Raw genomic sequence first — 12255 nt, 5'->3', positions numbered from 1 at the left:
TCCTGATTTCTTTGTTGAGTTAGTTACATAATCACCATCATCCTTTAAGATTCACAAAGCTCTTTACATGTATCTGATTTTATCTTCCCAACAGCCTTGGGGTTTGGTACTATTATTATCCCCATTTTATAGATAAGGAAACTGAGGTAGACAGAGACTAAATGGCTTGCTTAGGGTCACACAGCTAGTAAGTAGCTATGACTGGATTTGAAATTAGGTCTTCTTGTCTCTAGACTTTATCTCCTGTGTCCCCTTAGCTCTATCTAGGAGTATACTTCCATCTTTTTATATATCTCTTTCCCCTATCAAGAAAGCTCTCTGAGAGATTAGTTTTTACTTGCTCTTTGCCCTCTCAGCACCTAGCATAGTGCCTGGAAGTCCTCCATTGCATCCTTTCTGCATTGTCACCCCTCAGTACCTCGACTAGATGTTTTCTCAAACAGAGAGATCCTAACTTGAGAACTGAAAGGTGACTTAAGAGGTCATAAATTACAGGGTAATAGCTTTAAAGTTGGGCAGGATCATGGCAGCCATCCAGACCAGCTCTGGCCCATTGGGGTTAAATATCTTAACCCCTGGTACGAGCTGAGATTTGAACCCGGGGCTGGGGCTCTTTCTCCAATATCACACTCCCTCATTTTTTTATCCCTGCGTTTTCTGCCGTGGTGAATTTGATTCCAAGTTTTCCTCAATTCTGAACTTTTAAGCCAATAAGCCTGAGGTGAACACCTCACTGTGATTTTTCTTCCCTACGAGAGGTAAACCCACAATCCTGTAAACTCTTTGCCTGCCAAAAGATGGCCAGCTCAGCCGTATCCTCTTCCAAGGGCAAAGACCAAAGAATTCCTTCCTTGCACCTGAGGCTTTAAATGTTGGCCAGAACTCATTTGGCCGTGTAAAGATAATGGCTCCCAGGAAACCATGTGGAAAATGAAGCCGTCCTCAGAGGTAGAATACCAAATGTCGTGTCTCCAGTTGTAGCCAGTCCAATATCGCTGGCACATGCTATTTTCCAGTAAGTTATCCAGCCAGAGACTTCACGGCCTTTCTGATGACCACTCATGCAAATTAGGCACAAAACCAATGACATGAGGTGTCCCCAAAGTCTTTGTGCCATTTTAAGTTATGGAACTTAAAATACACTCATACTATTGATTCATTGTTCAAACTGATCTATGCTTGGGTCCATGTAGCTCCTTTGCTGGGCTCTCCCCAACTCACGGGCCTGCCATCTGATCATAATTAAGAATTATGTTCATTAGGGGCACCTAGGTGGTGCAGTGGATAGAGCACCAGCCCTGAAGTCTGTAGGACCTGAGTTCAAACACTTGCTTGCTGTGTGACTCTGGGCAAATCACTTAACCCCAATTGCCTCAGCCAAAAAAAAGAGAAAAAAAAGAATTATGTTCATAATTATATGAACTTTTAGAAACTTTTTTATATACTTTATAAACTTTATATCCTATATTTATAAACTTTATAGCTTTTATATGCTTAATAAACTTTAATTTTTATATACTTTTTAAAAAGTTTTTATCAACTTTAACCCTACTGAATTCCTGAAAAGTAGAGAGGGACATTTTCAAAATTAGATAGCAGCATCCGAGTCATGAACAAGTTACCCTGCTTAGGTGATTTTGATTGAAATCCAGGAAATCTAAAGTCATGCCAATTGATATATCTTAGATGTCCTTAATTTTTTAATGGCATCATTAGTCTAGTGCTCTGTTCACTGCTGTAACTCTTTAAGAATCCAGGGTGACTACACCCACACTAGGCCACAGGAACCCGGAGTTACCACCATTCACAATGAGCCAATCTTCAAAGGAGAACTTGTATTCAATAATTATTGGTTGAATGCTGAAAGATTTCAAAGCATTGGCAGGTGGGGCATGGGATATGAAAAAAGCAGATTGAAGAGACCCAAACCTTAGAAAGTTTGCAGTCTAACTGGGGCAATGAGACCTCTGCCATCTCAAAGGAAGTGTGGTCCAGGGGAATTAATGTTTAGTTTGGAGTCAGTTCCAATCCTGTCTCTGATTCTTATTCTGACCATGGCTAATTAACACCACTCTTCTCAGTTTCCATTTTCTTATCTATACCTTTGGGGTTTTCGTTTTTGAGCCTAGGATCTGGGTAGCATTCACTCATGGCACGCGATCTTGAAGAGAACAAGACATATCTCTGTTTATTTTCGAGCTTTCAGAGACCACCTAATGTTCTGGTCAGTTTATGTCTAGGGAACCTCATCACGAAGGCACCATTTCCTAGAGTCCCATTAGAATAAGCATTTATTAAATATCTATTATGTGGCAGGCAACGTACTAAAGGGTACAAAGCAAAAGTGAAGTAACTCCTGGTCTCAAAGAGCTTTTATTTTATCAGTGTGTTAACTCTCCCTTTCTCTTCATATGTGTATATGCATATGTGTTTGTGACTATATTATATAATATAATGTATATGATAAAATATATAATAGCAATCCATATTAATATATTCTAAATAAATGCAGGGTAATTTTCAGGGTAGCTAGCTGGTGCAGTGGATAAAGCCTCAGGCCTTAGAAAGAACTGCGTTCAAATCTGGCCTTAGACACTTAGTGTCTGTGTGACACTGGGCAAGTTACTTCACCTTGTTTGCCTCAGTTTCCTCATCTGTAATATGAGCTACAAAAAAAATGGCAAACCACTCCATTAGCCTTGCCAAGAAAACCTTAAATGAGGTCATGACTGAATCAGACATGGCTGAAATGACTCAGTTTATTTATTTATTTTTGTGTGTAGGGGGGCTGGGGTGGAGGGGATAGTAGCAGCAGGGAGGATTGGGAAAGGTTTCTAGTAAGAAGTGGCCTTTAGTTGACTTTTGAATGAAACCAGGAATTCCATATGGAAAGAATATATTCCTGTCATCTGGAACAATCTTTGCAAAGGGCTGGAGGAGAGAAATGTGAGAAATGGCAAGAAAAGACCACTTGGAGAAGGGAGAGCATTAATAGCTAATAAGGATGGTAAGTTAGAACCAGGTTACAAGCAGGTTTAGACATCAGAAAGATCTGCCTTTGAGCCTAAAAGAAAAAGGCATTCATAGGGTCTATTGTTCAGGAGAGTAACATTGTCTGTTCTGTACTTTTGGAAAATCTCTCGGAGGCTGATGGTTCATTCATTGCTGCAGAAAGCAACCAAAAAGAAAAAAAAAGTCAAATATGAGGTTGCTATAATTTCCTTCAATCTGGCAACCATCCGGGACTACCAACCTCTGGGCACTGTAATAACCTTAAGCACAAAGTAAACTGAATCTTTTTTCCAAGTCCCCATAGAAATTTTTTTCCAGGTATAAGATATAAAAGTTCTACTCAAAATCTCCTTCAGGGCCTTGGTTCAAACATTACACTATGGTAACCACCCCATGACCTCTCTGTGCTGATTATTAGGTAGAATTTTAGAGTTGGGAAAATCTTAGAGACAATCTAATCCAAACCCCTCATTTTACAGATGCTACAACTGAGGCATGGAGAAGTTTACATGATTTTCCCATGATCATACAGGTAGCTGGTGTCAGAAGTGGGATTCAAAGGTAGATTTACAAAGCAAGTGTTCTTTTTATGGTACCAGGTTGGGACACACAAAGAAAGTTGGCCCACAGCCTAGGAGGGGTGATAAGACATACACAAAGAGCTAGAGTCTTACTACACCATGAGAAAGGCTCAAAGAAAAAGGATAAGAAGGAAAGAAGAAAGCTTCAAGGAAGAGATAATCCTTGGTTAGACTGGGGGGGATACATGGAAACTGCTGAGACAATTCCAGAGGGAATGAGAATTTTTGCAGGAGAGAAGACCAGAAACTTAGCAAAGAGTAAGAATAACAGCAAACAGCCCCGCTGTAGCATAGGGTCTTGGAGCAGTTGCCTATATATATGAAGAGGCAAGTGGAATAAAAATGATTTTGCTCCCAGTTTTCATTTGCCTCAGAACAGTTGAAAATAACCTCTCATGGGGCAAAAATTGAGGAGAAAAATGTGTTTGCCTCTGTCTTATTTCTTCTTGGGCCTCCTTCACTGGCCGCCCCTCCCTACCTCGTGTGGAGGGTCCAACTCACATCAAGTTATTGCAGGTGGGGAGAAGAATCCCAGAGAGGGCCTACTCTCAGAACAGAAACCATTCTAGCCCCTTGTGTAGATTTCAGGATTTCAGTCACCCCTGATTTCCCTGGTAAGGATTTGCCCTCTGCCAGTGTAGGTTGCATCCTAAAGTAGGTGGTAATTGCCAGGGACAAAAAAATCAGGCTCCTGTGGCTAATCTGCTGCTACACTTCTCCCAATTTAGCGAGGGCTGGTCTTAAGACCATGGAGTACAAAGACTGGCACTCAGTCATTTGATCAGCAAGCATTCATTAAGCTCCTACCTGACACTGGAAACAAAACAGCAATAGCTTAACATTCTAGAGGGAAGTTGTTTAGTTATTTTTCACTTGTGGCTCATCCTTCATGACCCCATTTGGGTTTTTCCTGGCAAAGATACAGGAGTGGTTTTCCATTTCCTTCTCTGGCTCATTTTACAGGTGTAGAAACTGAGGTAACCTTGGTTAAGTGCCTTGCCCAGAGTCACACAGTTAGTAATTTTCTGAGGCCATATTTAAACTCAGGAAGATGTATCTCCCTGATTTCAGTCACTCTGGGAACTCTGGCACTACCTAGCTACCCCTCTAGAGGGATACATTTATATATATATTATATACATACTTTTATAATATATTTATATATATATATATATTATATGTATATTTTATATATATATTATACATCTATATTATAAATATATGTTTACAATTCATTTACATATATTATTTTTCAGGAATGATTTCTGAATGCATATATAAACAAATTGAATTTATATACTAGAAGCGGCAATAAATGATGCATCAGGACAGCCCAAGTAGAATGCCAAAAGGCCAGGGAAGGCCAGTCAATGGTACTCTCCTATCTGTCAAATAAATAGTTTCTTTGAACCGGGGCTTCCTCCGGCCCCAACTTTAACATAGAAATTCTCAGCTCTAAACCATGTCAGGGGAAGGGGTCATAAAGATCTCTGACCATAAAGATTCAGAATCTTTGTGTGTGTGTGTGTGTGTTTCTGTGCTTATGTGACAGACAGATAGGCAAGATAGACAGCTGAGGAGAAGGATTAAAGTGCATAGAGAAATCGTCACTGTTGGTGCTGGATATAGATACTGGAAAATTAACAAAAAAAGGGAAAATTGAAATCTAAATTTGACTATATAAAATTATGCAAATTACAGTCATTTATAAGAACTAATTACCATACAAACAATAACCATTATGCAGCTCATTAATATCTGCCAGATTAATTTTGTTGTAAGTTTTATTTGATGGCAACACTAATCTGTTTGTGGTTGCTCAGTTTTCTGATGCTCATTTGGCACAATCATTTGCTCTCTATATTTTTTTTAAAATTAGGAGGAATATTAGATAAGGTTAATTTGTAATTAGCATACACATTGCACCTGCATTCTAGTGCTTAAAATTATTTATTCTCAAGTAGCTTAAACAAGTAGCTTGAAATATTATTTATAATATTATTTTCTGTGGGGAGAGTAAGTTCTCTACCCAGTCCCCCAGTTCCTAGTTTCATTCTAAATTCTGTTCATTTCAACAAATATAAAATAATGTGTAAAAGAATTATTGGATTGCCTGCTATCTTGGGGAGGGGATGGGGAAGAGGAAGAAAATTTTGGAATACAAGATTTTGCAAAGGTGAATGTTGAAAATTATCTCTGCATATATTTGGAAATGTAAACTACAATAAACCATACATATATACCTATATCTATATATAAATCTTTATATATTATATATATATACATATATTTATATATAAATCTGCATCTATCTATCTATCTATAAATCTATTAAAAATATAAATATACAAAGCATAAAGATAACAGTGTTATCCTGCCTTGGAGAAGCTTGCCACCTAATGACTGAGGAGATTATCAAATACTATATTTTATGTATGTTATCTCAGATGATCTTCACTAAAACCCCATGAAGTGATTATGACTTATAATTCTCTTTTGAATTATGGAAACTGACTCAGAGTATGTCCATAATTAAAAGTTACTAAATTTTAAAAAAAGATTTCAACTCATATCATGCTTTCACAAGATCCAGCATCTTATCTGTCCTAATACTCTATGAAAGAAAAGATTATGAGATGAGATTGATCAGGTGTTTGAAGTCAAATTATAGAGGACCTTAAAGGGTACAATCAGAAGGTTAAACTGTATTCTCCAAGCAATGGGAAGTTACTGGAAATGGAGTCTTTAACTCCATCAGTTTTTCTTATAAATTAAACTTTATTTACAAGTAGAAATATTACCAATAGTTTTCATCTTGATATTACCAGTGATAAAACCTCATTCACAAATGATGGCTTTTGGTCCCGTAAGGATTCTATACTATAACAGTCCTTTAGGAAAATAAGTCCTTTCTGTTAATGCTTTGTTGGGAGGGAGAATGGGATATGGTGTTATATGATGATGTGTCATTTGCCTTGGTTCCAAATCATATAATTATTATCCACAACTTTAATATTTCAAACACTGTTTGTTTGATGGGTTGGTTGGTAGAGCAGGGCAATGGGAAGAGGAGAGTTGGGAATTATCATTATTTAATTTTGTTTTCCAAAATGTACTGCATTATTTTATTTTGACGCAATATATACACTTCTCAACAAACACTTCTCGATAAACTCCCTATAGAACAGACTGTCCCTAAAAGATAAACTTATCCATTGTAACAGAGAGAAAGGATGTGTCCTTGAACTTCAATAGTATTCTAATGGCATTGACTGTTGTTTATGACAAGACTTTCTTTGCCTTTCCACATTTCCATTTGCGGCCCTCCCTCTGGGCTTTCCCCAAGCTCTGACTCAGACAATCAGTCCTCAGGAAGACCCAAACTCCTAAAATTAAGACCTTTGAGCCTCTACATATGCATTAGTAGTCACCTGGAATAATGAGCTCAAAGATTTTATTTACTAATATGCATCATAAGAATGGTAACTTCAAACTACTGTCCCTTAATTATACACATTATTAATGAAAGAGTAAGCCCTTTCATTGGGTTCCATAGTAGGGAACCATACTCATATATGACCAAGACCATTGATGCCCTTACTGGCTATAGCCCCACTTAGCTATTCCTTTCTCCATCTTCACCGGGTGGATTATTCTACTAGACTCACAATGTTTTCCTTGTACTGGCCTGGTACCTTCTACTGAGTGAGTAGCTGTACAACCAGACATGATGTCTTATGGAAGCATTGGCAGAGGAAAGGAGGGAGAGAAAAGTATCTCACTTCCCTGAGAACTAAGGAATGATTTCTTCTCAAGACCTAGATTCTTCTTCAAAATCTGATTCTCTTCTAAAGAATAAACCATCCTTTAGGCCCATGTTGTCTTTTACCAACCTGCCTGTTATTTTCTGTGTTTGCCTCAACTGGGCAAGAGGGAAATCAATTAATCAATCCTGATCAATTCCCCTACCCAGATACCTTTATTTTCACTTTTCATGTCTATTTTCCTGTCATAATCATCACATAGATAGCTCTTTGGGCTTATCTTTCCTTTTCTATATCCCTTAATCCAAATCTTGGATATTTCAGTAAATCAACGAATAGACATTTATTAAGCACTATGTATATACCAGGTACAAATAAAATAAAATGAAGAAAATAAAAGCAACCTTTCTCTCAAGAGCCTAACATTCTGTTAAGGAAAAAAAATATGCATATATATATATATATATATATACACACATATACATATATATATCCATAAATTAAATATGCATGCATTTATGTATAAAACAAATCCATGATAGATAAATACAATATAGTTAGGAAGGGAGAATAATAGCAATTGGGGGCATCATATAGATGCTTAACCTATCGCATGCATGCACTACCATTACAATTCAATAAAACATGTTGAACTGTTTATTGGATATGTATTAATGCAGATTTGGAGGTACACTGAGCTTCCTAGCAAAACTGTAGTTCTATGATTCTATTAAATTGGGTCTTTAAAAAAAAAGTAGCCCTATATGTAATTCCTATAAAAATTATAAGATCTGAAAAAAATCTAAGACAATGTAGCAAACTACCATCTTTTAAGTACCCATTGTAATTCAGAGTACCGTTTCAAGGGCTGTAGGACATTCTGGGCAAGTGCTAAATGATGGTAGTATCACTGCCAGAACAGAAGGAAAATTGGATTTGGCTCCTAAGAGAGGAGCCAGATGTCCCTGTTATACAGACCACCAGGCACATTCCCCATGTAGAGTAGTGTGTGGTGGGGGAAGGATGCAGAGGGGTTGGTTATTTTATAACTTGCATTTTGTAATGTTGTTTCTAGTTCTTTGAAATTCTGGGTTTGTTGAACCTTAGAAGTAGTTTCAAATGAATGAATAAGTGAAAGATAGATAGATAGATGAAAGGGGAGAGAGAGGAGGGAGGGAAGGGGAAGAGAGAGAGAGAGAGAGAGAGAGAGAGAGAGAGAGAGAGACAGGCAACTAGATAGATAGATTGATGATAGAGCAAAATTTTATTAAGGATTTCCTATGCCTATTAGACTAAGTGCTGGGAGTATAAATATATGCAAGCAAGATAGTTGCTGACCGCAAAAAATTTATATCCCAATGAGATAAGACAACACATAAAGAGAATAAGTGGGAAGTGCAGCATTGAAAGGATGAAGCTTACATATTAAAGACCCAGAAACTGGGGGAGGAGGAGAAGGAGGAGTGGTGATTGGAGTATAGTCAACAATTAGTCAGTAAACATTTTTTTTTAAATTCTTGAAAAGGCTATGTAACAGACATTTGTGATTTTATATATATAATACCCTTTTTTTCTATTGGGATGTCTTTAGTGCAGTGTTGGGCATACAGTAGGTATTTAATAAAAGTTTATGACCTTGACTTAATTGGCTTTGTTGGGTGTATTGATGATTTTTTTTGTAACTAAATAGAAAATATTAAATTCTATTCAAGCTCTTAGATCCATGGCTATCATACTAGATTCTATATGTTGTGTTATTTACCAAGAATGTCTTCATTGTAATTATTAGTATTTTTACCCAAATGAACAGTTGGATTCTATTACCAATTTATTCGGTGCTAATGGTCACTTTAATAAGTTAAAGATGATTTATGGTAGTGTACTATAAGAGGTGTGAAGCCGGCAGCTCCCACATTGACCATAACTAAGATCCACCTTCCCCAGGTAGATGGAGAAAGATGTGCTAAATATTGGGCTTTTCCTGCCAAGAACTGATCTTGTTTGTGATGCCATCCCACTTTCCTGGGGAGCGTCCTTTTCTTTTAGCATCCCTGTCTCTGACCGCCTTTTCTCTCCCCACATAGCTCCATCCTGAACCTGCCTGGAGAATCCACCCTGAGAAGGGACTTCTTGCGGCTTCAGCTGGCCAACAAAGAACGTTCAGAGGCCCTGCGGCGCCAGCAACTAGAACAGCAACAGCGCGAGAATGAGGAACATAAACGCCAGTTGCTGGCAGAGCGTCAGAAGCGCATTGAGGAGCAGAAGGAGCAGCGCCGCAGGCTGGAGGAGGTAGGCAGGGACCCGGGATGCTCAGCTCTACCGCCTGGCATGGGCAGTTCTGGCCAGCTATAGAGGCTGAGGTGAGGGGGACAAAAAATGAGGAGTTTCCAGTTCTTCCTCTTGGAAGTTTTCTTGCTCCAAGAAAGAAATGTTTGTGGAAATAGATCTTAAGAATATATTATTAATGTCTTTGGGAAATGGGAAGCATCGGACAAATCATGGGGGAAAAGCTATCTTAACAATTCTAGTTATCAAAAATATGATGTTGGTTCAAGAGGTAATGGACTTCCATGTTATTCAATCCAATGTCTTTAGTAAGTATCCACTCATCAAATAAGAGTACCAGGCCTAAAGTCAGAAAGATTCATCCTACCTCAGACACAATTCAGCTGTGATATCTTGAGCAAGTCACTTAACTCTGTTTGCCTCAGTTTCCTCATCTGTCAATCAGCTGGAAAAGGAAATGGCAAGCCACTCCACTATCTCTGCCAAGAATACTCTAAGTTAGGTCACAAAGAGTCAGACACAACTGAAAAATGACTCAACAGACAAGCTATGTCAGACTGTGTCAGGAGGATTGAGAAAAGGCTTCTTACAGAATAGAGGATTTTTAGTCAGAATTTAAGGGACACCAGGACACATAGGTGAGAATTTCAGATCTGGAGAACACAAGCAATTTATCAACAAAATTCATTAGCATCCCTAATGCTAGGCACTAGGGATACAGTCAGTCCATAAATGAGTATTTATTAAGTACCTCTCTGTGCTAGGCTTTAGGATACAAAGCCAAAAAAAAATTCTTAACTTGAAGCAACTTAGGTTTAATTATTAGGAAGTTCTAAGTACATAGGGACGTCCGATATACACACATGTTATATGTATGTGCATGTGTATATTTATATGTATACATGTATCTAGAGCAATATAGGATTTAATAATCAAAATGCCAGGGAATATGAAGTAGGTCAGTTGTGATAAAATCCAGCATATACAGGAAAAAATCTTGGAAAGCTAGATGGAGCAAGACCATGAAAACCCTTAAAAGTTAAACAGAGGAGCTTGTATTTCATTTTAAATGTAATAGGGAACCACTGATACTTCTAGAGTAGGGGAGTGCCACAGTCAAACAGGCCATTGGAGTTTTTCCTTGATTAGTTGGGGAGTGAACTGGTGATGAGTACTCGGATACCTTTACTTTCTGGGATTCTGCAGGTGCTGGCTCTGGCACCTGAACTGCTCCTAATCTCATAGAAGCCTTTAATAAGGCAGATTCCATTTCACCTTCTGTAGTGTCATGTGTTTTCATATAATTTTATGAGGTTGAATTTAACAACATTCCCCTGCCCATTGAGTTTAAAGCCTTTTCTATTTTCTTCAAAGTTCCAGGAAATTGATAATGAGCTAAAATAAGTTCAACAAAAAAAGCATATACCATGTGTGTATATATACATATTACATGTATGTGTGTGTGTGTGTGTGTGTGTATATTTTTTTTTTCTGAGGCAGTTGGGGTTAAGTGACTTGCCAGGGTCACACAGGCAGAAAGTATTAAATATCTGAGGCCAGATTTGAATTCAGGTCCTCCTGACTTCACCACCTAGCTGCCCTGTGTTTATGTGTGTGTGTGTATATATATATATATATTTATTTATTAATAATAATAATAAATAAATATATTTATTTATTAAACTGATATGTGTGTGTGTGTGTGTGTATAATATATACCAGCTTAAAATTGTATGTGTGAAGTATTGTGCCATAGACTGGAGAGAGAATCTCAAAGTGGGGGCAGTAAGAGGTTGTGTCCTAGGAAAAACCCCCATGCAGAAGGCATGATTGGAGCTGAGTCTTGAAGGAAGCCAGTAAAGTCCAAAGATAGAGACAGAAAGGAAAATGATCCGGGTGTCAGAGAAATTTAGTGAAAAGGCAGATAGTCAGAAATTAGAGTATTACATACAAGGAACAGCAAGATGGCCAGTGTGATTGGGTCATAAAGTATGTGAAGTTAAGTCAGCATTTATTAAGCACCTACTATATATCAGGTACTGTGCTAAGTGACGAAGATGCAAAGAAAGATCAAAAAGATCTCTCATCTTGAGGAAGTCATGGGCCAAACGTGGGGGATGACAAGCAAACAAGCTATATGCGGGATAATTGAAGGAGAAGTCCAAAGGGAAGGCACCAGCATTACTTTGGGATTGACAAAGGCATCTTACAGAAGAGTCTTTTCATTAGAATTTAAAGGAAGACAGACAGACTGGGGGACCGGCAGCAAGTATCCACAGTCAGGGGGTTGAAAGAACAATGCCACTATATCAGAAGATGTGTGGAGAGGGATCGGCTGTAAGAAGCCTGGAAAGTGGGGGGGGGGGGGGGGGGGTTCTTCAGAACCCAAAGAGCTTTAGAAGCAAGACAAAGGGTTTGATTTGATCTTGTAGTTAATAAGTGACAAAGGCAGACTGAGCTTTAGGGAAATCACTCTGGCAGCTGAGTGAAGGGTGGACTGGATCAGGGAGAGACGATGCAGAGAGATCAGCCAGAAGACTATTACAATACACCAAGTGAGAGGTGATAAAGAGCTGTTCCTGACAATTGCTTTCTAGATATATACAAAAGAG

At 38.2% G+C, this 12255-nt stretch overlaps 1 protein-coding gene across 9 annotated transcripts in view; it reads left to right on the top strand.

Moving 5' to 3' along the window:
* The window catches only part of TNIK (TRAF2 and NCK interacting kinase), a 401978-nt gene that overhangs the window by 282936 nt on the left and 106787 nt on the right, over positions 1 to 12255 (top strand). For all 9 annotated transcript variants that reach the window (XM_031957654.1, XM_031957660.1, XM_031957659.1 and 6 more), the window contains exon 12: positions 9442 to 9646. In XM_031957654.1, coding sequence (XP_031813514.1) covers positions 9442 to 9646 — 205 coding nt within the window. The remainder of the gene's footprint in view (positions 1 to 9441; positions 9647 to 12255) is intronic.

Source organism: Sarcophilus harrisii, chromosome 3 (assembly GCF_902635505.1).
Source record: "Sarcophilus harrisii chromosome 3, mSarHar1.11, whole genome shotgun sequence".
Lineage (NCBI taxonomy): Eukaryota > Metazoa > Chordata > Mammalia > Dasyuromorphia > Dasyuridae > Sarcophilus > Sarcophilus harrisii.
This window is presented reverse-complemented; position numbering and strand designations above follow the sequence as displayed.